General features: G+C 37.9%; 1 protein-coding gene across 1 annotated transcript; it reads right to left on the bottom strand.

The window, feature by feature from the left end:
* DCAF13 (DDB1 and CUL4 associated factor 13) lies at positions 1 to 26408 on the bottom strand. Its single transcript, XM_040585607.1, has 11 exons — positions 26250 to 26408; positions 24197 to 24396; positions 22794 to 22901; positions 20934 to 21020; positions 19908 to 20063; positions 19116 to 19193; positions 15098 to 15180; positions 13014 to 13178; positions 9691 to 9826; positions 1795 to 1958; positions 1 to 925 (listed from the first exon to the last, which is right to left on the bottom strand). The coding sequence occupies exons 1-11, from the start codon at positions 26317 to 26319 to the stop codon at positions 838 to 840; spliced, it is 1335 nt and encodes a 444-aa protein (XP_040441541.1). The 5' UTR covers positions 26320 to 26408; the 3' UTR covers positions 1 to 837.
* Positions 26409 to 26441: the final 33 nt, after the last annotated feature.

The raw sequence follows: 26441 nt of genomic DNA, 5'->3' as shown, positions 1-26441 counted from the left end.
CCTTGTGAAAAGTGAAGCTTTTATTTGTCTTACATAAACTTAAAATAGAAGGCTTGTAAGTCTCATGTAAAGAAGTTTCTCTGGCTTATACAGTTTATGTCATTTTGCATCCAGATTTTAGAAGTTTTAAATAAGTATCTTTTTTCTTTAGCTTAACTATGTCATTAAAATTAGCAACTTCAACAGTCTGAAGTTTTGTCAAGTCATATAAAAATAGTTAACAAAACTAAAAATATGTTTACAGATGTCCAAGAATCCTGTTGAATTCCTTTTGGATAAAAGAAAAATAATATATTGTACTGTAATAAGTATAATGCAGTATATTTGTCAGTTGGAATAATCAAGATCTAGAGTCCATTGCCTTAAGGTCACTTGTTTACTTTATTAGATTTGTTTATTTAAAAAAAACACCAAAAAGCCAAAACCCAAGAAAGCCAGCATAAGAACAACTGATTTTATAAGTCTACACAGAACCAAGTTTTTTTGCCTTTGACAAATCTGAATCTAATTCATCATTATTTTGTAGTAGTGGTACCAAGGAATAGGACTGGAATTACAGATATCTTCCACTTTCCATCAAAAGGGTCAAACTCCACCGCAACACACAGCATTGGGCCAGTAATAGACAGGTAAATGGCAATAAAGGATTACAGGGCCAATTCTTACAACTACCCAAAGCAGACGACTTGAGAAATCAGAGTATGCATATACTCAAAATAAAAGCCACATTTCTGGAGCCATATGCTGTCTTACCAGCATCCACCAAACTTTGTACAGTGGATTCAATTCAATTGTGACATTTTCTTTTATTGTGACATTTTCTACATGGGAAAACAATTATTTCACTACTGCTACAATATGTTTCTTCCTCTCTGACACAAACGGCACAGATCCTGGTTTGCTGTGCTTACGACGATTCAGTTCCCTAGAAACAAAAACCAAGAAAACATGGAGTTCAGTAGTTAGCACAAAGATCTAACAAATACTAGCTTCCTCCTTGAGCTACTAATGGAGATATCCTACAACTAAAAAAAAATAATTTAAAAAAATGAAGAATTGCTCTGCTTTTATTAATTGAAAGCAGTGTACTTCCTCCTTTGAGAAGAAGGCTTGTCCCTTTGAAAAATAATTTTTAAATTGGCTAATTCAGAAAAGTTCCAAACTGAGCCTTTTCTTGGAAGCTCAGCTTACTTGGTTTTCATGTCAACAGGATTTGCTGCTCAAGTCTGTAGAGGCTTTCAGCTGAGAAAGATGACTGAAACCCACCCCTTTTTCCCCTTTTTTGTTTTACTGTTAATTTAATGGCTACAGCAAAGTATGCCACCTTCTGCTCCTAGAAATTCCAATATGGCAATGACCCAGGTGACAGAAAGCATTCATCCTGGAGCTTGGCATTAAAAAAACCCCTAAACCTAAACACACAAAAACCCAAACCAAACCCCAAACCCCCCCCACACACACCAAAACAGCCCATTCTGTTTCTACTGCAATGTTGCATCATGTCATGCTTAACAGTATTGTGGCTCCTTCCAACATGTTATTTACTTCCATTTCTTCACTGTACTTTTGGGAAGCAGCCAGTCCTCACCAATATTGGCACTTGTCTGTATTTTCCTTATAATCAAGTATTAATCAATCCAGTAGTTCATGATCACTTATTCAGATGTTGAAAGTAGCTCATACTCATTCCTCCCACACACTAGCTCTACCACTCCCATACACTGCTGCTACAGCAGAGCAGCGATGTATTTTATTAAGATCAAGGGAAAACAAAGCCAGAAGATGAAGACATACTTTCGTCGACGAGCTTCTCTCATGATACGCTGCTCTTTGATTTGGCAAAATATACTTTTAGGCAAGTGACGGTGTTGAGCGATCCGTCTGATCTTTGGGTGATACCGGAACTTCTCCTTCAGCTTCTGATTGTAATTCATAGCTGCCTTCTCACGTGGTGCAAGCTGTGGGAGAAAAAAAAAAAAAAAAAAAAAAAAAGACACAAAACATTATCACAGTTTCCAAGTTCAGTGAAGCAACTGAATTTACTCCCTGAAAACCAGGTTTTAATATGCTGTAGAAAAAGGAGAATACAAATAGCTGACAGTAAAACCTCTTTGATCCGAGTCTGCCTGCTTTCCTAACCTATAATCACGATGAACTTTTGCTGTGAAACAAAGATTTGCAGACATTTTAATCACCACCCAGTGTAAGTACAAATACTATAAATGAATTGTCTTCATGAACAGCTTTAAACACAGCTCTTTAGGTGGCCTAAATCTTACCCAGCACTTTTATCCATTAGCAAGCACAGTGCACCTACCAGATTTCAAGAATTACCTTAACTACATGGCACACACCGAATTTCAACTTTCATCATGCAGCTAAGAACATCTTAGTACCACAAACACCTGAAATACAGGTGAGCTACTATTACCACAAAACATTTCGGTTTCATCCATGTTTAAAATTATGTCTGAGTCACCGTTAACACCACTGAAGTGATAAATGCCTTTTCCTGAAGGCTAACCTACAGAGGATTTTTATTTTATTTTTTTACCAGGCTTGTTTCCTTAGGTCTTAACGCTTAATTATCAAAAGGAAAAAAAAAAAAAAAAAGTGTGCTGTATTTTTGTTTAAAGCATGCACTGCTTCACAAGGGCATATATCAGTTTATGTATTTTGGATTTGCTCAGATCTCTGGGAATTTCAGCTGCATTTCAGACTAGTGAGCTTTCACATAAACAGAAAATCTGTTGAATATTAAAATATGAACAGAGGATAATCCTATCCTCTTCTTCCTACCTTCCCACCCAAAATACACTCTGTAACTCCAAGATTTCAGACATCTTACAACCCTTCATATTTTCAAACAAGCAGTGGCACAAGTGTTTTGCCATCCCACCTTTATTTCATCCACTACTACCTGCACCTGAAGTACTAAAAGCAAATTAATAGTTCGGGCAACTTCTATTTATTAGCTTTCCAAATGACTCAGTTTCACTAATTTCTCACTTTCTCAAGAGAAAAACAGAACCTGAGTTTCAGACACTGACAAAAAAAAGGAAAAAAGCATTAACAAACCCCACAACTTTATTACACATACCAGGATTTGGAAATTCCACCTACGTTATTACAAAGCCTGCTTTTTTCCCCCTTTTAAATCAGCAATGGCTATTTCTTCTCCACTCTAGAGGTCACTTCTAGAAGTGATTTCTGTTAGAATATTTAAATCCTGAAAAAGTAAATATCACACTCAGGTATTTTTGGCCTGAAATACTATCAATGGTTTGAAAGCAAGTATTAATAAAACATATGGCAAAGGAGTTTCTCCTTTGGAACAATCAAGAAACCAGGTACCAGATGCAGAGTTGCTCAATTACTCAAAAAATTCTTATTTAGGCATCGCATACATAATGCTCTTAATCTCTGTTTTGTCATACCCTCTTATTCGTAAAAAACAAATACTTCTGCTTTATTTATACTTGTCATGACCTCTCACATTGCAAGTGAGTAAATTTTATGATCTTAACTCACTGAAACTACCTCCCCCAGCCCTTTACTGAAATTCCTTCCAGCGAGCCAAGATGAATAGCTGGTTCACTCTCAATAAATCCCAGGTGTTCCTACTCTGCAGAAAACTGCTAACATAATACAAATTAAATAGCTTTTATTTTAATTAAATGAAATTATTTTCCTTTAATTTAAGAAGAGCAAATTGCTGTCGATTTAGCATAACCTTGACAATTCTGCAGGCAAGAGGTAAATCCGTAAATAAAAGATACATCCAGAATATCTTATTTTAAAAATTAATACAGATTAAGAGGTGGTTATGTTTGAGCCTGATTCTATTTTTATGTGGTATTATACAGAAAGACATGTAGGCAGTGACTTTCTGTCCAACTACTGAATGCTAACACCCCATATACCAGGCTGTGCCAAGCGCACCTTCATCTACATGATAGTAAAAGAAAATTCTGAAGTAATGACAAGTTTCTGCCTATTTATGAGAGACAGCAGATAGCTAAGAAAGCAAACTGCAATAATGCACTGAATTCCAGCCTCTCTCTTGCAAGTGATTTTATAAAGGTCAGTGTAAACAGCTGGAGAAAACAGTATTACTTCCCATTCTGTTTTGAACTGGAGAAGATGCTATAAACAGCACAATTACCAGGATTAAAAATCTTGTTTACACAGACACCAGAACACACTACAATATATTAGTATTTATATGACATCACGAGTGGAAGACAGGCTCAAAATTAAGTATAACCCTTTTCGCATACATTCTAAAAGTGAATGTGCAACTTCTTTCCTGTATGAGGGAAACAGAAATTATGTGGCAGCTGATTTGTGCCATTATCACAGCAGCACTCCACAGCAAATATCTAGAGTGAAATAGGGGGAAAAAGAACTCTAAAATGCAACCAAGTTGTCAGCAATAAGAAAATGTGTCCTCAAGTAAACTGCCTATGTCTCTCTCCTGCCTCCAAATGACAGAGGCTGGTTATTTTTCCCATCGAAGCAGAAGGAAGGCAAGCATTTCGCCAGAGCCCTGACTGAAGAGCTAAAATCACCTTTAACAAAAAATTTTCCTTTTAAAGAGGGCTGTATTTGTACTGTGCAGTATTTAAAACTCCACACTATTAGACACCTGTAATTCAGCATAAGAATATGAAATGGCTGTTTATCTATCCTGTCCAGGTCACCCTTCTAGGTTAAGGCAGACAGAGCACAGATGCAACATATTTTTAGAATGCAAACATATCCCAGCAGTTTTCTACACCATAGCTTGTCTTTATTTAACATTTTTTCCATTGCTTTGCTGAAAACACCTTTCTAAATTTATTGCACAAAGTTTATTATTCATCGTTTCCTTGGACCAAAAACTTAGGCTTCTTTACATTTAAATCGATGACAACACAAGAAAGGTAATGTAGATGTAGAGCACAAAATCACAGCTAAAAGGATGAAGTTACATGTGCGTGGAATCACAAACACAAAATCACTACAAAGAGAATGCCATGTCACACAGTATCTGGTAGTGCTTGTTATCAGCCTTATCTCACAAAATGGAACTGTATACTACATACAGACTGAAAGGGCATATAATTGGATAGTTTTGATGCACTCCTGCTAATGCACTTTGCTAGATCAAAACCAGGACTTGTAACTGCACTTTCTCCTATATTTTTCAGGCCTTACTCAAAAGCTGTTATTTCTGCATCTTGTAAGAAAGCAGCAAACCTATGCTCCACTACTGCTACGCTCACTCCTCACACCAGTTTTACACTTACTGAAATACAAATCATTCCCAAGCAAAAAGTTTTCTTCTTCAATTGTCCAGTGCTCTGTTCTCATTCCCATCTACTTTGGAAATGTAACAGTGCCAAATTTTACAGCTGTTGTTTACAGAAGTAAAGTTACTATGCACTTGCACTCTAAGAACTGCAGGTGTAGGCTTCTTTATAACGTGTCAATAGATTGAAGAACAGGAAGTTTTACTGATGGTTCATTGCTTTCACTACAATCCAAAAACCCCAGTCTATACCCTTTCTTCATATTAATTGGATTAATTCTAGTCTAGTAACTGAAACCTACTCTATTACTGCTGCTTTTCTAGCCTTTTCACTCAGATGAGGCTCTGTTTTCCTCTTCTCCTCAAACACTGAAGTCGTTTACCTCTTCAGAAATCACAAACCTCTCCAAGAACGCAGGCACAAAAGCTTCAAACATACTTAAATGTAATTTTATGTACAGTCTGCAGTATCTTGAAAGTCTCGTTTGAGTCTTTTGCTTCTGGACATGCAGAGTTAGATGTTTACTGCTTTAAAAATAACACTTTTTAAGTTCTCTTTAATCATCATTATTATTTAATCAGTTTTTATTAAAACCTAAACACTGCAAATTATTTTAAAACAACTTCTGCAGTAACACAGAGACATTTGGGTTTTGTTACACACTTAAAAGCCACAGAGACTTAACTGTCAGCAGAGTGGAGACACAGCATGCCCCTGGCTCCTCCAGACTTTTATTCTTACTTTAATGTTTCACTGATTTTGAATAATGAGTGTGATGCCAAATACATTAAAAAGAAAAAGAAACATGCATGTCAGAACAGATGACTGCTAGGGCAGCCACGGTTCAGAAAGTACAACTTTCCAACTGGATAAATGTTCATCAGTCACAACATAAGTACTATACATTCACTATAATTTCCTGGGAACCCAGCAACGCTAGAAACAAGTAAGGCTAAGTACTCACCAAAGAAAAAATGTTTCATTACCGTTTTTCTTTCTCTTTCAGGATGCTGGTTTCCATCCATCCATCCCCACCCCAAAAATATCCATCTTAAAATACAATGTATTACAAGATGTTAGCATTATATCAGAAATACAGTGACCTTTGGATGAGTCATTCAATCAAATCTTCTTGGCAAAGAAAAATAGCAGACCAAGCAACTAAGCATTTAAGACATATTTTGACACTTCCGACAGAATTACTGAATGTTCAGTTTTGAATATTTGAAAAGTTCAAAAAATAGCTACAGACTGTGGAAGAACTGGACATTTATAAAATGAGCAAGCATATGTCTATGAAGATAAGAACACCAATCCCTAAAAAAGGAGCAGGTACCAACAAAAAACAGTGGAACCTGGTAAATAGCCATTAACAGTTGAAACATTAAGAATCACAGGAACTACCAGGTTGGATCGAACAAGGATTGGCACAGTTGCCTGAATCAAAGCAACATTTCCAAGGTGTATCCAAGAATGCGATAAGCCATAAAGATTACACTCTTAAGTCCTATTAGCAAGAATTACCCTCTAAAAATCTGAAATACAAAATTTCATAGTCCTTTAAAAAAAAACAAACAAAACAAACCACACACACACCCTGCCACCAACAAACTTTAACAACTATAGCAGCTTTGGACAGTTACTAATTCAATATCCACACTCTGTGTCTTGTGAAATTCAAGGCTTCCACAGCATCATGCTTGAACATATTTCCGCACAAGATATAGGGATGTGAAACATTTTCTATTCTTATAATTCTTTACAAGTTCATTAGCATCATCCATGTGATATGCAAGCAGTTTTTCTACATAATTCACTACATCTCTTGTAAGTTCTTGCATTTCTAAATAATTTTGCCTCCCTAAGATGTCTTCTGAGGTTGCCAGGTGCTTTTTTTAAGATAGGATGGCAAGTTTTGTATTCTAAACGATGAAATGATATTCATTTCTGACAGTGAAAAAAACAACACCAAACAAAAAAACCTAAACCACAATTCCAACAAACAAACAAAAAACACCCCAAATAAACAAGAAAACACATGCCACTTGACCTCTGTGTTATAGATAGCTATTGACTTCGTTCTCTTGGGAGCTGACAGCCTAAGAGCTTTGACAGAAATTCTTACAAACCCTGACACCCGCACATGCTACAAAAGCTGCACCTGTATCGTCCCACAACAGCAGAACTGATTCACAGGCACAGCCTCAAGAGGCATGTCAAGCAGCAGCAATGTAACAACATAGGAGGAAAAAAACAACAACAAAAAAAGAAAAAGAGGCTATTTTATACAGGATTTGCCATCCGGTCAAGAAACATGAGTATTAATGTTCAGACTATATCCAATACCCAACAGTCATAACTGGTAGTGCCTTTTCTAGGCCCATCCATGGTCAGTTTTCACCGATGCAAATACTACAGAAAAAAGCAGAATGTAATTTACCACTCTCCATTTTGAATACTTAAACAATAACTAATTTGTCCTTTTGATATGTAATATTTCTACATTGCAGGAGTAGTTGGGATTGCCTATAACTTCGCAGAGCCAAGTACCCTTACTTTTTCATAAGAAGAGGAGCCAATGCCACCTAGTATTCTATAAAGTGAATTTTCTGGTCACAATTGAATGTATTAGGAATCATTCTATATGAAAATGTATTCTCAACATTATTTTTACCCACTTATCCTTCACACAAAGGGCAGAGTAAAGATGCACGTCAAAAATACCACACAATCGTTATAGAACATCATCTTAGAGAGAGACCACATGCTCTCTCACTAAGAATATTGTGAAAAAAGAGAGAAACTTTCAGTTAATACTGTAAAACCAGGTGAAAAGGGCACTGCCATGAGCATATAGATACAACAGGAAAACAGGTAATACTTCTGCTCAACACTGGACTTTCTAAGCAAATTCAACATAAAAGCTGAATGAAAAAGTCAAGTCTCTAATGAGCTTTGTGGAGTCTTAAAAATAGCAAGCATGGGACTGATACTTAGATGTTTGACTGAAGCACTACATAGTAAAATCCCAAGTATCAGTTCAGAACAGAAAAAAAAACTCCAGCATCCTCAACAAAAGAAGAGATATTCCATCAAATAAATTCAACTTAAATAGTAGTTTTTAACCACAAATACTGCACAGGCTACAAAGTTGCGGGTTTTTTTCCTCTATAGCTCTACAACAAAGATGAGAAAAATAACAGGACTTCCAAATACCTATGGTGGGCCATGGCTAAAGATACACACGTTGTTTTAGCTGTGCTACTCCATACCCAGTGCTTCACAGCGAACAGCCCATGAATTACCCCATTCTGCACTGTAGCCCTAAGCACTCCTACAGCTCCCGTTCACCTGCCACCTGTCTGAGCCGCGCTCCACTTCCCTCCTATGCAGATACTGTAACTTGATGGAGCTTCAAGTAACCACAAGCAGCCCTAGACATAACTACGTGACACATCCATCTTCTTAACGGTACAACACTCTTCCCTGAATTACAGCTTCCCTCTCCTTCCCCCTCAATCTTCCACAAGATAAAGCAGAAAAAAATTCCAAGCATTGAGACAGCTATGCTGATGGGCTCAGAAAAAGCAATATAAGCACCTCCAAAATACTGTAGCAATATATAAGGTAGATAAATGAATTACTCCCAGCAGACAAAGCATCAAATTCACTCTCCGAAGTCATTCAATACTTTAATACAACTGTGGAGGCAAATATAGGCAAGTGGTAACTATAACAGAACATTCTGGCTTTGTCTGTACATAAACATGTGAACAAGCGCAGCCAAAAAGATGCATCTAATTAGACTGATGCTGTTCCTACTAGGAACACTTCAACCAGACTTACGTTGAATGAAATGGACTTCAGACACCACACTGGTTTGCCCACTTAGTATCTGAGAGTTATATAGGTTAATGACAATCTCAGTTATGCATTGGTGCAAATGGTCTATTTTACAACGCATATGCTTATCACAGTATGAACTGCATAAGAACCAGTCGCATGCCAGCCAAAATTTTTAAAAGTAGTAATCCTAAGCTCCAGCAGAATGACTTCATTGCTTTTTCCTCTGGTGTAAAGGGATGCATTCACCTGTAGCACCCAGGTAAAATAATCTAGTTTAGTCAGAACTGATGATTATTGGTAACATTAAACAAGACACACACAAAAAAAAGTCACCTTGTGTATCAATAACGAGGGATGTAATTTTATTATTATAAGCTGCAGTAAATGCAATGAGCTATACTGCACATACCAGTTTTCAAATTAAAGACAAAAGTCAAACTATAATTTTACATTTTCCCTCTAGAAACACATTTTTAAGTTGTATAGGCTAACTAGTTGTAATAAAAATAAAACAAATCTTGTGATATCAAAAAAACAAAATCCAACTTACCACTCCCAGTTTTTCAGAAGCATTAGCTTTCCACAGACGAATATTCATCTCATCTGAGCCACACAAAATATATTTGTTATCTGAAGTCCATTTTACAGTGATGACATGCTGCATTCGTTTTGTATGATACACCTCCCTAAAGCAGAAAAACGTTTTTAAAAGATCTATCACCACTTTTCCCACCAACATTACCTCTCAAATAGCAGAAAGCATCCTGTTAAAGACAAAACTTATTTTCTGTTTAAAAAAACACAGAAAACTGACATTTTTTAAATGCTGCGCTGATCTTAAATTTATATATAGATTCAAATGAAGTGTGATGGTTAGACTGATAAAGGATCACCTAGGATAAGATGCTTTTTAACTAAGTGCTTTCATAGAAATTACAGTAAATAGCTAAAGAATAATTTTTTGCAAAATAGGCCATGGATATACAATATGATATGCATACCATCCCCCAAATAATTTTCATTAATATGCTGTAACACAGTTTAAGCATTACAGAATGGGACTGCAGAAGAATGAATGCCAAGGAATCTGGCACCACCATTATGAACAAGAAAGAAAAGAGAAAATAAACACCTCCAGCTGTCCATTTATGACACGGCAGTAGGCTGGCTACTCTTCATTGTAATTCCCCTCCTTTCCTCAAACATAGACTGCCTTATCATTGTCTAAAGGACTCCCAAGAAAAATTTTAAAACCCTAAAAACTGAAAGAAAAGTATCCAGTCCTGCAAACAAGAACTCAATAAGAAGTGTCAGCTAGTAACTAGAAAAGGATTCAGAAGAGCAGTGAGGCTATTAAAGCTTTAACTGCATTTAGTTTCTGCTGATCAGACTCCTGCTTAACAAGTGCTTGCACCTGTTGAATTTTTCTATGTTACATTTAAAAAACTATTTAAATGAATCTCTTATCTAATTCTCATTAAGTATGTACCAAACAAGCAGAGCAATATTATTCATATAGTTATTATTTTATTTCTGCTATAAAAATATAGGACTAAGTACACCTTTCTGGCAACTATTTTTACAAGTAACTTAGTTATTTTTACAAGTAAAATCCAAGTACTAATGGAAAGGGAATATGGAAACAACATCTATTTAAGAGCCATGGAAAAACCAGCCAGGGGTTGAGATGGAGGCGTTGCAAGAAAAACAGAAGTCATCAATGTATCACCTTAAATAAGCATTACTAAGCTTAACCACCTCTTGTAATTCACACTCAAGTGATGCTCTACAAGAGCAACCATGTGGAAGACTGAGCACAAGTATGTTCAGAAAACATTAATACTCACATCAGCTGATGCTGATGTTTAATAGTGTGTATGTACATATGCATTTCCATAAGCATTTCTATGTTTACTTTCATCTTACTATTTGGCCTAACAACAAACCTTTTCTCAACCCACCTCTGGGTAACTAAGTACTTTTTCTTTCCTTACTCTGAATTTTCAGCCTTTGCACCTCCTGTTGCTATCAGCACAACTTATTATCATTCTCAGGGAAAGGAAAAACACAAAACATGGCCAAATAACCTCGATCTGTCATTTAAAAAATTCACACAGACAACCAGTTCTGTTTACCAAGAATGTACTAAATTTAATCAACTTCATAATAAATCTTATTTCTTATGAGTAATGAATTTCCTAATTTAAATTTTCATTTTAAAATAAAATAGAAGGCAATAGAAGTTAGAAGTTCTTCAGATTGGAAGGAGATCAAAAGTCAAAACTGGAACACCATCAGAATTCTTCTTTATAGATGCTCTTAACTGCCCTCTCAGTTTTCCAAGTGGAATCACATCTTTCATTTGGAGACTTTTCTCGATTCCATGGGATTAATATAAACTGCAATTCTGAAAATGCCCAGCTTCTAAAGAATTTGAATTGTCCCAGAATGCTCTAGTCAGATTATATGAGGCTAGTTCTTCATTTATAAGGCTGTTCCTCACTAGATTTACGGCCATCACACAGAAGAGGGGGAAAAAAAGGGGGGACAAAAAGGAAAATTCCATAGGCCTTGGCAACAATCTGCTATAGTGTGGAATAAAGCCTTTTACTGTTGCATTATGGGGTCTGCAAACTTCCCCTCAGTGATGTACTTTAATTTTGCATACCACCACTTTTGTGAACATTACTATTCCGTAGAAAGGAAAGTCTGTAGCACACAGGAGCTACTAACCATATCGTTTAATAATGCAAGAATTAAAAAAATCAAAGCAAACCCACAAAGGAACTCCACTACCCGATTATATTTAAAATACTATTGCAAAACAGGAAGAAAATGAAAACTACCTGTAGATTTGCTATAAAAGAAAAGGTAAACAGTCCCTCTCAATCTTTAATGTAGGAGCATTATAGGACCATACAAACAGTTATGTTAAATAATGCATACATAACTGCATCAATCAATATAAAAATATACTCTTCTATCAATCAATATTTCAACATTTCCACTCCTCAAACCACCTAGAACTTGACCTAGTAGGAACTTTTTAGGGGGGCGAGGTTGGAGAGAGGAAGGCAACTAGAAGTTAAATAAAGTTAAGAAAAAAAAGAGGAAGAACTGACAACAGAGAATAATGAAGGTAGGTTTATGAAAAACAAATAATACCAGACAGATCTGATAACTTGTTTCAATTTTCATCAAACTGAACAGAAAAAAAAATAATAATGGAGACACTGTAGATCCAATCTGAATGTCAGCAAAATATTTAATACACTGCCTCATGAAATCTTACATGAAAAACTAATTTAAAGTGACTTGTATTCAAAGCATTGTCACATGAATCAAAACCTGGTTAACAAAATATGAACAAAAGGTAATAAGTGTACTGAAATGGATCACAAAAGTGTCCCAAACTGATCCTCACGAATTCATACAACAATGCTTTTCAAGTAATGTCTTTAGCAATCACGCATATAGGATGAAGCCATCCCTAGAAAACAAAATGCTACAATGGTGTAGGGCACTGCAAACTTAAGTGGTGACAGATATAGTACAAAGTGACCTAAAAACATTAAAAATACATATACAGAGGGAAATAAGATGGGATTCATCTTGGAAAAATACAACTAAGTACACCCAAGAGCAATAATCCACTGTAATTTTAATCCAAAACTGCATAAATACTGCTACCCATTAAGCAGAAGTTTTACTCTAATACATACTCCAGAATTATCTGCCAACTACATGACCAGTATTCACAGGAAATGAATGCCCCAATGAAGACGTTAATGAATGAAATAAGAATTTTGAGGGCTAGGGAGGGAGGTCACTGGAATGAACAACAGGAAGAGAAAACAGTGTAAAGTCACTCACCTGCTGTGACCTTTGTCTACAGGAAAAATGCGGACAGACTTATCAAAGCTGGCAGAGACAAATTCTTTCCCAGTGGGTGAGTAATCCACATCAAGAACAGCAGACACGTGATCCATATGCACCATCACAGGTGATTCAAGAAAGCGCATATCAAAAGTATATAAGCTTTAAAAGAAATACACCAACAGCTTAATACCTTAACAACTCCTAAGTAAATAGTACATTTTTGCTGAACAGCTACTTTAATTACACATAAACCACACTTCAGCACAGACCCATACTGCAGAGGGAACTCTTCAAAACTGCTCATAACACATGAAAAGAAAGAATGAGGCATTGTTTAGGGCTTGGAAAAAGTTTATTCACCAGAGGCTTTAGTTACTGGATCAGATCCAGGTTTCTTGCTCACTGTCAAATAACAGAGTCTCGACTATTCCCTTCACCACCTGTTCACTGACCAACCCTGTTTCTCCAACCACCACACTGTCCTCCTTTACTCCATCTTCAGATATATACAACCCAAACTTGGACAAGCATCTCCGCATCATTATGGCAAGTCTATCAACACTGCAAGGATTCTAGATATTGGGAACTCTTAGTAATTCAGTCTACTATGAAGTTCTCATTTGGTTGGCACCCTTTCCCACTGCCCAACTGCCTATAGGCCAGACAATGTAAGAGTCCAAAGAAAGCCTGATTCTTCAACATATGGAGATACTGGTTCAGCAGAGCACACTATCTGTAGAAAAGCATTACATTAAAAATAAACATGCAACTGCTGGACCACAGCTGGTTTGCTCTTAAGCACTTCAAAGCTCAGGTGAGGTCTACCTGTACTCCCTTTGAATCAACAAGCCCACTGATACACAGCAAGGCATAACAACTGAGCAGATCGTTAATTTGTCCAGTGCCAATAAGCAAAGATGCTTTACAGGCAAAGCATTTACTGAAACCCGTTTAAGATACACTGTTTAGTAGAACTACTATATTAAGATCTGCTGCAGATGAATGCATAACTTGAATTAATTCAGTGTCTCTTGCTCACTATCTTACTGGCAACTATTGCTTTTTCCTTTAAATGCCTCAAGGAAAAGTGTGCTAGCATGATATTCAAAACCACTACTCCATATAATCAGCTAACACTTGCATGTGCATTGTTGATATGAGTGTAATGGCAAACAGAAACTGCTTTAGCTCACAGGACAGTTGCCCTGACAGTAACAGCTACCACTTTTAGTTTAGCAAGAAGGGAAAAAACAAAAACAACAAACAAAAAACCCCATGTAAACAAACAGATTTGGTAGTCAGGTAGCCTGGTAGCTTTACCATACTATAACCAAAATAAGTGAAAAGCAGTACATTAGATACAACACCCACTTTTAAGGTCTGGGCCATATCCCATTTCCTTGGAAAAAACAGCCCTAAGGTAAGTGATAGAATTCTTATCTTCTGGAAGAAAACAGTGATCTATTGTTAGATCACTGACTTCCTGGAAAAAAAGATATGGAGCAGATTTTGCAGTGGCCTAGTTTTGAACAGACAGCCTTTTCAGTATCAGATTAGGTGTGTTCACATGAATAGTATTGTTCAAAAGTAAAAAATTGCTCTAAGGCATTGAAAGGATAAGTATTACAGTATCTGGAGCTGTTTCACAGAAGATTAGGTTTTGTAGGGTTTTGGTGGGTTTTTTTTAAGAAGTGTTCTCATCAAAATAGCTGATCGGTACAATATATCAAGCTTTACAAGAGCTGGCAAGAAAATAAAACACTGATATTGCCTCAAACTGGACCAATAGTACTTATTTTCCAGGTGCTGTTGCAAGTTACACTTGCATTGGTTCAGCTGCATTTTTTCTGTTACACTGTTTTCCCTCCCCCTAGTTACTGAAATACAGAAAGAGGCAATCTACTATCAATTCTTTTTTCTTTTTTTTAAATTAGTGACTATAATTCTCTACACTATTACTTAAGTGATTCAAATTTAGAGTTTAAGTTCTTTAAAAACTTACTTTAGCATGACAAATCACCAAGATACAGATTAAACATATAACTAGCAGGATTATGAAAAAGCAAGGTCACACTCACTTGTAATCTTCATTTGCTGCAGTAAAAATGAAAGCTTCCATGGGGTTCCAACACAGTGTATTTGTTCTCATGTTCAAGATAACCTGAAAGATTATTTACACATTGATACGTTGTTATAGGCAGCAAAAGACTCACTATAGTTCAAAAATTGCTATACCTATACGAGACAAGCACCTTTTAGATGCAGAATTATGGCAGAGGTAGAGTGACACAACAGAATGTTTCCTTAGAATTAGAACTCAAGCACTTCCTGTCCTTCATCATATGCTCACTGCTTTGTGCTACACAGCAATTATACTTTCCTCTGTAAGTCACCTTAGAAGTAAATTCTTCTAAGTGGTCATTTAACATGTAAACATGTTAGTCGTCAACATGTAAACCTGCAACTTCTGAAAAATTTCACTTCATCATGTTTACAGGAACCTTTAGTTAAGTCATCTATAAACACACCTAATTAAATGGTTATTTCAAGGGATATAGGCATTAACTGACGCTGTGAACCAGCATTTGCAAAGCAATTATAGTATTTTGATGTTCTCCCAGTTATTACTATCCTTTCACTATTTTATCTCCGAAATTGCAGTTCATAAATTCTCCAGGACAGTTGCCATTTCTCGTTGAGGTACCAAGCAACGCATTTAGAAGTTACTGTGTTGTTACCTACTCACCACTATCACCGTATTAGCAGTGAATCATTTGCTACACATTCATAACATTTCTTGGCTGCTATAAGCGTACAGCTACAAAGAGGCCAGTTTGCCTTGAAGCAGGAGGAAGGCAGCTGATGACAGCCTAGTGAGACCCTTCTGCTTTGCTAACAGCAGACTAGACAAGAGGCCTTAAGAAGCTGTATGTCGGATGCCGTCGCCTTGGGGAATAGCTATGGCAGTAACAGCCAGGCCCCTGTGGGAGAAGGGGAGGCACGGAGGAGGTCATCTGACACCCCATACAACACAAAAAACTTTGGTTTCCACAGAGCCTTGGAGGACCTTTCAACCATTGTATTTAAATAAATCCCAAGTGGTATGCCTGATACAAAGTAGCTGTATAATTACAGAGCAACTTATTAACAAACTGAACATCTCTAAAAAGGATTTTCCACAATGCTCCAGGCCAGCCACAATCCTACTTCAAAATCCTGACATTTGGGTAACACTATGGTACTCCAAACTCATTTTTGTTCTCAACTTACTATACCAAACACCATAAATTTACATACATATAACAAAACAGTTGTACAATTATAACTTTTACAATAATGAACACAATCTCAAAGTTAATAGTGATGACATCTACCTATCCCCCCCTAAAAAGAGACTGTGATTTTATGTGTGCATATTCCCATGATTCTCATTCTCTGGAAGTCCTCATTTCCTAGGTGACACTATCATGTTCAATATCAAGTTTGCACTGCAAAATACTCATTTTCAGAAACTACATGCATCCGCACCTGAATGTAATCATCAGATGTCTAAAGCGATCTCTACTTTAAAAATAGATTTTAGTGAAAGCATAGGCCATGGAAAGGCCCTGTATTTACAGTAACATGACAACCAGAATTTGCTCAGATTTCAATATTGTCCTTCTAGTAATAAACCTTGCACATATCTGGCAAGCTAATAAAGAGGGTTCTTTATTCTTCCCTGCCCAAGTTTTTCAGCTGCTACAAAATGAGTATACGATTAATGTTAAAACATTATATGTATAATAAATTTCATGTCATGATTTAAAATATAACTCTAATATTGCTGAAAAATCCATCTCTTTCAAAAGGGGCCAGGTTTGGTCAAAGTCAATGCTCAGCATCTTGCTTCACTGTTTTTTCCCTGAAATTTACACGCCTTTAGTTTATTTCAGCAGTGGCATTCAGAATTAAGACAGCGCCTAAGAAAAGGATTCTCTGTACAGTTCTAGCATTATATTCAGTAACAACCATGTAATGCAACCTGGGCTGGAAGTGATTTAAGTTGCTGTAAATACATTAATAATGGCTTTTCAGAACGATCTAAATCTGTAGCAGAGCCATCTTCTGACACCATTTTTAAATCAATTCTAGATACACTTAGTCATTTCATAAGAAAAAAATCCTTATTGAGACAAGTCAAAGTTGTGAAGTCCCTGAAGACTTGGCTGTCTTGGTTTAGTTATTTTAACTGTGAGCACTTGATTACAAAGACTGTCAGCCCAGAGATTTTGAGATTAACACAAAATACAAATAATTAATCTGTCCTCCTCTACTACCTACAAGGTATTTGGTTGAGATGAACAGCTAAGAATGTTACAAGCAATAGACAACACAGTCTCAACAGCTGTTTAAATGCTAAAGCTGATCTTTAAAACACACTAAGCTTTTCTGTGATCCCACATGTTGCATAAGAATGACTTTCATTTCTAAAGTGTACCAACTTCCATTAAAACATCTTCCTCTTGTTATGCAGCAGCAGTGCTTCCCTTCATCTTTTCCCAGCCTTTTTAGACTAGGTCTTACTTTGCACTTAGGCAGCACCTCACCATCTTATCCATCCCTCTTTGAAACTTAAGACTTTGAAAATCACAGACAGGACAAACAGGCAAGGGAGCTACTGCTTCATGATGTGGAAGATTGCACTCTATTTCTATTAAGGAAGTGACTCCCACTGAGTTCTGATTTGGGGCAGTGTGTGAGCTGCTTTGCTGACCAAACACCAGGAACACAGAAGTGCTAGAAGCCAGTGCCCACACACAGGTAAGGCAGACCTACTAAGCAGCACCCTTCTCTTGGGAGTTACAGATCTCTTAGCTCTCAATGTGGAAATGGACATCCAGCCCAGGCCTCCACAGAAGAATCATCCCTATCCCAAGCAGGAAACCCAGACTGCACCCACAGATGCAAGAAAGTATTCATCAATGTGCCACTCCTACAGCAAGAAATGCACCTAAGCATGCTGCTTACTACATGAGATACACATATATATATGTGTATACACATGCGTATATTTTTTATTATTTAGTATATGTGTATATGTAAAATTCTGTTAGACTCAAACAGTTCACAAAGGCTCAAACTACATCCTTTTAACTTGTAACTGCAGATCTACAGCACTGGCTGCATTCACTCTGACATTCAGGTCTCCAGCTGGCATCACTGACTTTTTTATAAGCACTCACTCACCCAAATGAAACTTCATTAAAAATTGCTGGGGCACAGGGAAAGAAATACTGTAATGCCAACAACACTCCTATTTTGTAACTAAGTTAAGAACCGTTAGAGTGTTCTAGCATATATCAGACCAGTGTTGTTACAGACATTACGTAACATACCAGAAGGACGCTTAAGTGTACATTCACAAGCCAGAATATTGTATCTCAAGAAGAAAATTGTTAAGGTAGTTCTAGGTCTCAAAACCACTGAAACTGATCAAGGTTAATATGTGTGTATGAATTACTAGTTTCTTGTTTTAAATAAGTACACATTCTCTTAAAAATAAATAGGAATCTTCACGTCACTGGTAAATTCTACATATAAATACAATGTTGATTCCACTGCAAAGGATTTCTAAGTGTTTATACTAGGTGCATAGGGAAGGGTTTATCTCCACGCAAAAGAAAAAAACCTTTTCAACTGCAGAGCAAGATTCTCCAATGGTAGAAAGAAAATGCCTTAGAATTACCTTGTTTCATTCTGGCAAGAAGAAAAAAAATAAAAAATAAAATGAAAAAAATCACACATACACAGACAGAATGCAATATAGGAACATAAAGTCCTTACTGTGAAATGCTGTCAGGTCAGGCACTTTATCAAGAATTACAACACAGTGAGCATGACAGCCCATTTGAATGCAGAAAAGGGCCCTGCTAACTCTACATGGTTTAAATCCCAACATTAATTCAAACTCTGTTACAAGACTCAAAATTAGATGATGAAACCTCAGTGAACTCACAGTTCAGAGCTTCCCTTTATCATCAACAGTTACAGACTATTTACATATTTAGTATGATTATTAGTGCCATAAGCTTCTGTTAAAAAGAAAAATATTACCTTCTTTAATGGAGTTGATTTTCTGATATCATATAGCACAATATTTCTGTCAGAAGCACAGCTTCCCAAAAGGTATGTCTAAAAAAAGAAACCAACAAAATCAGTGTGTATGGTCTTCTAAACACTTCTAGAGTATGGTTAAAAACTAATAGCTTACACTAGATATTTAAGCTATTTCACAAAGCTGGTAGTCAAACGGCTGCTTTTTCAGTCAAGGAAATTATTCATCATTCTTTCTGTGCAGCTAATTTTTCAGCACAAACATTTTAAATAGCTTCCCCTGTAAAATTCAGGATCCACCAAATCATCTCTACTTCAAAAGTAACAAGCAATTCCTCGGAAACATTTCATCTATGAACACAGCCCAGCCAAGAGATATATAGGAAGTGCTGTAAAAGATTGAATGCAATTGCTTTGCCATAGGGAGGGGGAGTTTTGGTCACAGGGAGTACAGTACTGGAACAGATGAGATCTCCACAGCCACATAACAGCTACGTTGTATGAGTGAGGTACAGGACATGTATTGCTGTGGGCAGAACAGAGATCACCCTACTTTTCTTTCTGCTCCTCCCCACTAACAGAGACAAAAGATAAGAAGATGAAAATAAGTGGTACTACATTCCAAAACAACATAGCCATAAAAATATATGTATACACCTCCCTAAATATTATGTTAAAACACGTATCAAAATCTAAATTTGCAAAAACCCTTTAAAGATGGTGTTAATAGAGTTTAAGATCTTATACTGACCAAGAAAAACATTGATTTAGAATATATAACAGAAACATTACCTCAATGGGATTAAATTTTACACTGCTTATGCTATCAAAACCCCATGTCAGAGAACACATGGGACTTGTCCTTTGCTCATCCCAAATGTCCACTTGATGGCCACAGGTGGCAAAAACAGCTTCCTTCCAGTGGTGATCAATTCCTGTATACACTGTCTTTAGAAGGAAAAGCAAAAAAAACTCAACCAAAACAATTTACAAAACCAATTGTGTACATAAATATGCAAGTATGTTCTGTTACAAAAAGGTCAACAAACTCAATGCATATTGAGTCTGTCATGTTTTATTCATCTATATTACTGAAAACCAAGTCACCACTGCTACCAGAAACCAGGTCTTATCAGATGCACCCTTACACAACAGACTAGCTTTCTGTGTACAGACTTAACGTGCACACATTTCTTGTTAATTTACAACGGAGTCAGCATCAGAAGCCCACTTAAAAGTCCTAGCTGACTTTAAAGGGTACAACTACAAATTTTCAATGGGGACCTGAACAGATTCCACAGGCATTACAATAATTAAGGAGTTTCAAACTATTTATAAAAAGCATTTAATGTTCTTAAAATATGCTTATCATAAATTGCAAGTGCTGAAGTATGTATTTTTAGTCTGCTTTTGTCAAAAAGATATAAAGTTACAATTTTGTATTGAAAGGCTGTGAGGTATCGACAAGGGAAGAAAGTTATTTAATGCAACTAAGCACTGACAACACACATCTGAAGAGAAAGAGACTACAGAAAGATCTGTCCAGTTTGCAGGAAAGGGATGATTACCAGAGACAGATCTAAGCAGTCTCTGATAGCATTTGAGATATTCCTTATTGGTTAAATGTAAAATAAATGCAATAAAAATGTGAAGATATTTTTAAAACACCATTATAAAATTTGATGCCATCGCCTTACAACCCATTTGATAACAGGTTATATCAAACCATTTCTCTCTCCTCCAGAAGCAAGATAAGAATCAGTTCAAACTTAATTCAAAAGAAGAGATGTGAGAAAAATCAAAACTGAGATTTACTACCTTTCCAATAATTGTATGAATAGGTTCTTCTTCTCCGTATTCTGGGCTCTCCATTTTCCACTGCTTCACAGTTTTGTCATCACCAACCTGGAACCATTGGAGAAAGCATGTACAGTTTTACATAACTGCATTCTGTTTATTTTACTAGGTGTGCTTTGCAATCAAGTACAGGCAGCCTTTCAAAAGAGAATGGTCTATGACATACACAGAAGTGCTCTCTCCTGCCTTCACTGTTCCTTTTTCCACCTCCAAGCTGAAGATTAGTTCTCCTTGTCATAATATTTCACTAGAAACTGAGAAGGTACATGTACCTCGTCTGGCTGGAACGGAGTTAACATTCTTCATAGCAGTCCATATGGCACTGTGTTTTGGATCTGTGATTAAAACAGTGCTGATAAGGCACCAATGTCTTGGCTACTGCTGAGCAGTGCTTGCACAGTGTCAAGGCATTTCCCCACACACACTCTGTCAGTCACCATCCCTGCCCACCACCCCCACCAGCCAACAGGCCAGGTGTGGGCAGTAGACTGGGAGGGGACAAAGGTGCAACTGATGACCCAAATAGGCAGAAGGAGCATTCCATACCATATAACATCCAGCTCAGCAATAAAAACTGGGGTAACGGAAGAAGAAAGGGGAGGCAGGGGCTGGCTTCCAAAGTGGCCGCTGCTCAGAGACTGTCTGGGGATCTGCCTGCTTGTGAAAGGTGGCAACTGATTTCCTGTTTGTCACTGTTTCCCCCACCACCACCTTTCCTTCACCTGGTCAACTGTCCTCACCTCGATCCATGAATCTTTTCCAGTTTCCAAAAGAGATACTTGCAGGGCCAAATAGGAAGAATATGAGCTAGAACTCTATGAGTGTTTTTCTAGGCTACTTTTTGTGATTCTTAATCAAATGGCACCTTAAACTGCAAATTATCTTCTGGAAGTCATTTTGATGAGCTTGTAAACCATTAACAAGCACTTTCCATCTCAGTTGCTCCAGTCGCCCATTCCTAATGCCATGCCACCACTTGCACTCTGCCAGCACAAGCTTTTGCATGGCTGTGCAGTGGCTTGGATCAGGTAAACTGGCCAAAAAATTGTTAGCTATATATGTTTAGCTTCCTCTCCTGACAGCACTATTACTGTTTCTTCTTCCCCATAACAATTTTCAGGCAGAAGGATTGCCAAAAGGGAATTCTAATTTGGAGTCATTTAGGATGCAAGGGAAGTCACAGCAAAAAAACATTTAACTGCTATCCTCATGACCTGGTATGTACTTCAGAAAAGATAAATATATGTAGTGAAAACTGCTCTTCTATGCACTGCTCAAAAGAAGCAAACCCTCAGGACACTCTAGTCTTCAAAACCAATTATTTTTATTGTATCATCTTAAACTGTTTTAATACAAACAGGAAGACATACTATTTCCAGATGGTTTCCATGCAACTGATTCAGTTGCAATTGATATATGTTAATACAGCTTAATTAACATAGAACCAGCTTATCTTTAATCATAGTATATGCAAATGGTTACTTTTTAATGTTTGTACATCTTTCAATGAACATAATCTATCTACTACTTTAATGAAAACTAGTTTACTCCACTTTTAATTAGCTAACCATCCGGTAGTAATCTTCTGCTATTTATCCCTTTCATAGTCTTGAATAACATCCATATCACAGCATCAAAAAAAAAATTCATCAGAAATAGAATTGTCAGGTTTACTGACAAATTTAATAAGTTTATTTATTTAATAAATATTATGTAATATTTAAATATTGTACGGCAGAGAGTAAGTTGCTCACTGGAAAACAGATGGTAAACAGGCACTCTGTACTGCTTCACTGTACTAAGATGACACATTATACTCACAGTAAAGAATGATGTACCACAGAAACGAGCACACATGCCTCGAACAAAGCCTTCATGGGCTTGTATAGTACGAACACACTGTCGCTTGGTCAAGTTCCAAATTTTAACCTGTTAAAAACAGAAAAGCATTCTGTTGTTATTTAAGTTTTCTATAGCCCACAATTGCAGTTCAAAATTTAAGTGCAAGACATCACACTTAAAACAAAATGCAATAGCTGGCTTGAACACTGGCCAAATTTTTTGTAATGTTAAAAAAACTATTACTTTCTTCCTGAAAAAAACCATTCAAACAGGCAGCTCTTTCCTTCTTACTGCTTCCCTGCACCCAAGCTGTATACTTACCGTATTTTTGCATTCCCCTATTTTTGAACTATTCTGGCTAAAAGACAGCAGCAGTGATAATTTTAGCAAAAACACACCCTTCTAAAAAGAAAAGCACAAGGAAATAGCCTCTGGAACTAATGGAGCGTTTTCAGTCCTGCTGCTTACTACACTTTATATAGATGTTCACCTCTCACAGAGGTTTTGGTTTCAAAGCATTTGGGGCCATTTAAAAAAAAAAAGAAATGGAGGTCAGCTTTTATATTTGTATGTGTTTTACTTGTTCTATCAGCGGGAAAGAAATCTGGCCAACATTTCCTACAAATGTATTTCCCTCCTCTCTGAAAACGTTAATCTCCCTTACTAACTAGTAACTAGTTATGTTACTAACTAGTGCATGACATACGCACCTTCTATAAAAAGCAGAAAGCAACCAGCTACCCAGAAGACACCTTTAAAATATACAAGTACTATCCAATGAACAATGTAGGAGTGAGAGAGGACAGAGAAGACAGAAAAAAGCCAATTTTTTTCTGCAGCTGACTCAGATTAAAGTGCCCTTGCTTGCTATTTGTAGTATTTATGTAAAATAACCTAACAAATACAGGGTTAGCATTTCTTAGGCAATATGATAAATTATTATTCAAAAAAGTTTTTGGTTCTGTTCCCCTTCCCCCTGGCTCATTTGACTTTATGTAATCTTCTTAGTCTGCAGCATCCTAACTTCTTCAAGGGGAGGAAGGGGATCCTGTAGGCAGCAGAAAACAATCACACTGGACTGTAAACATTAACATTCACTGCTCCATCCTGAGGAACTGAATGTCACACACTCTGCTCATAGCTGAACAGCTGAAAGCTACTGCCTTTGTGTGCTGGGAGATTACAACTTGCAGTTTGAGAAACACTGCCCCAAACTGGGTAAGTTGCACCTTCTGAGAGAAGATAGGGTATCATGCTAAACCAAGACACAAAAGAAAGGTAAGCAGGGGGTATTTAAAAAAAACATACAAAAGAGAAAAAAAGAAAAAAGAGAAGAAGGAAGAAGGGTACCTTGTCTGTTGTGGTTTGCAAATGCAGCTTACCTCTCCATCACAAGCTCCAGACAGCACTGTAGACAAACTCTTTGGATGTTTGGCCATACAATTAACTCCATCTCTGTGTCCATCAAGTGAGGTAAGAAAGGGTTTTGCAAACACACGTTCTAGCTTTGTTGCATTAAGAGCTCTTGTGTACTCTCGTGGAACCTCAAATGGATGCAGTGTCGGGTCATAGTTTCTTGGAACTACAGTAAGAGCAAAACACACATTAAAATCCCATGCTATGTAGTGTAGTTCACGGCAAGTTGAATTCTGAAGCTTTTCTCTTTAATTTTCCTGCCATGGGAGAATTTTCTGCAACAGTAAGATTTTTTTTCCATTTCTACTGTTTTGAAATTGTTCCATGGGATCACTAGTATGCCCACTTAAGTGTGAAGTTAATAGAGTCTGAAATAACCGAAATTTTGTGGTATCCTTTTCAAAGGAAGATAATGAATACACACAAACTGGAAATTGCAGATATTTTGCAACTATTATAAAAGTAACCAATTCAACAACCACAAAGATAAAAAAAAAAAAAACCAAACAACAAAACCACCCACACTACCAATCTCCTACCACTAAACTCTAACATACACAGAAAGGACACAGCTACATGGACAAGCACAAAGAGAGGCAACCTAGCTCTCTTCCCAGTAAGCCAGTTGCAAGCCAGCCCTGGCTCAGAAATGAGACTCACTGGTTTCATTAGCTAGGTCCTCTGCTAACATTAGCTGGTTTCCCAGGCGGGAGTGTTTACCGCAAACTTCAAGCAAGGCTCTCTCTGCATCTGCCTGCATAGATACATCTTACAGTAAAATGAGAAAGACAGTGGATACTGACATTGTGCTTCTCTTTTTTTGTCTCTTTCATTGCATTTCATGCAAAAAGGTTGAAAAGTCAGCAGAGCAACAGACAACAGATTGTTCATTAAGAATTGATACTTGGTTCAGTCTACTAGTTTCCAAAGACTATTTAATGCATATCAAAACCTCTAAAATCTCTAAACAAATGGAGTTGGGTATCACTCCGTAACATGACAGAGAATTTAACATCTTGCACACAAATCCCACTTAGAAAATTAAGATATATTCAGCTACTGTCTCAGTGGGTAACTTCAATAATATTTTTCCATGTTATAAGTATATAACCATAATTAACTAGAAAAAGGTTAGTTATGGTACTACTTTGCACAACATAGCCACCTACCTAATTCAAACAAATTAAACATATGCAATTTAATACAGATCTACTGTTGTGCTCAAATTAGTTTGATTTAGTGCATCCAAGATGCCCAGAGTTTTACTCCTGCTCTTTCTGACAAAAGGTGGCCATTTTACAGATTTATTCCTGACACTAGGTGGAAACTAAACCTCATTTCTGTGATGTTATAGAGGTGAAACCACACGACTGTGTAAGGTCAGCTCTACAGAGGATGAGCAGAACGGAACACGGACAGTCATCATCCCACCTACCAGGCTAGAGCTGCTGCATCTAAAAATGTGAAACATCTACACGGTTTTCGCTAGTTTTTAAAAAAGGATAAGGAAGAAATGGGGTGAAATGTAACAGGAAAGGAACAGTGTTAACTGCAAGATTACTACGGGCAACCCCGGCGTACCGTAACGGCGACTTAGCCCCGAGGCCCGCCGAGGGCCACCGCACGCACACCGCCGCCTGGCGCCGACAGCCGCGGGCCTGCCGGCGGGCAGCGAAACTCAGCGGACGGCGAGAAGGGTCCGCCCGCCCGCCCAGCGTCCCAAGGCCCCGCCGGCGCCTCACGGCACCTCACGGCACGCCGCGCGAGCGCATGCGCGCGCCGGCCGTTACCGCCTCCGACCAGGCAGAGGGAGGGGGAAGCCAGCGGCCTGCCGGGGCCCGCGCGGCTCGCAGCTGGCTGGCAGCCTGCCCCCGCGGGCAGCTCTGCTGGCCAGGGCCGGCTGACACCCCAGCGCCTGCCTGCCGGCCTGCCTGCCTGCCGGCCTCCCCGCCGCTGCCCTCGGCCCTGCCGGGCAGCCGAGCCAGGCCGGGCAGGGCCCCGCCCCGGTGCCGCGCTCACCGCGCTGCAGGTCCAGCTTCGTCTCACGGACGTAGTCGTCGGGGTTGCGGCTCAGCACCTTGACGCGCATCGTCGCCTCCGCACATGCGGCCGCTTCTTCCGCACCCGCCGGGCCGGGAAACGCACCCCCCGCGCGCGGCCACGTGACCGGATGCGCCGGGCGGGCTGTGCTCGCGCGAGGCCGGTCCGCGC

The sequence above is a fragment of the Falco naumanni genome, chromosome 3 (assembly GCF_017639655.2).
Source record: "Falco naumanni isolate bFalNau1 chromosome 3, bFalNau1.pat, whole genome shotgun sequence".
Lineage (NCBI taxonomy): Eukaryota > Metazoa > Chordata > Aves > Falconiformes > Falconidae > Falco > Falco naumanni.
Note: the sequence above shows the minus strand (reverse complement) of the source record. Positions and strands in the feature narration are given on the sequence as shown.

Bases quoted from the DNA above. Each gene is read 5' to 3' on its own strand.
- DCAF13 (XM_040585607.1), bottom strand. From the start codon at position 26,319: ATGCGCGTCAAGGTGCTGAGCCGCAACCCCGACGACTACGTCCGTGAG. The intron at 13,179-15,097 runs GTGAGTGTGACC...TTTCTTTTAAAG, and splicing joins GCAGCAAATGAAGATTACAA to CTTATATACTTTTGATATGC. The intron at 926-1,794 runs GTATGTCTTCAT...TTTTGTTTCTAG, and splicing joins AGAGAAGCTCGTCGACGAAA to GGAACTGAATCGTCGTAAGC.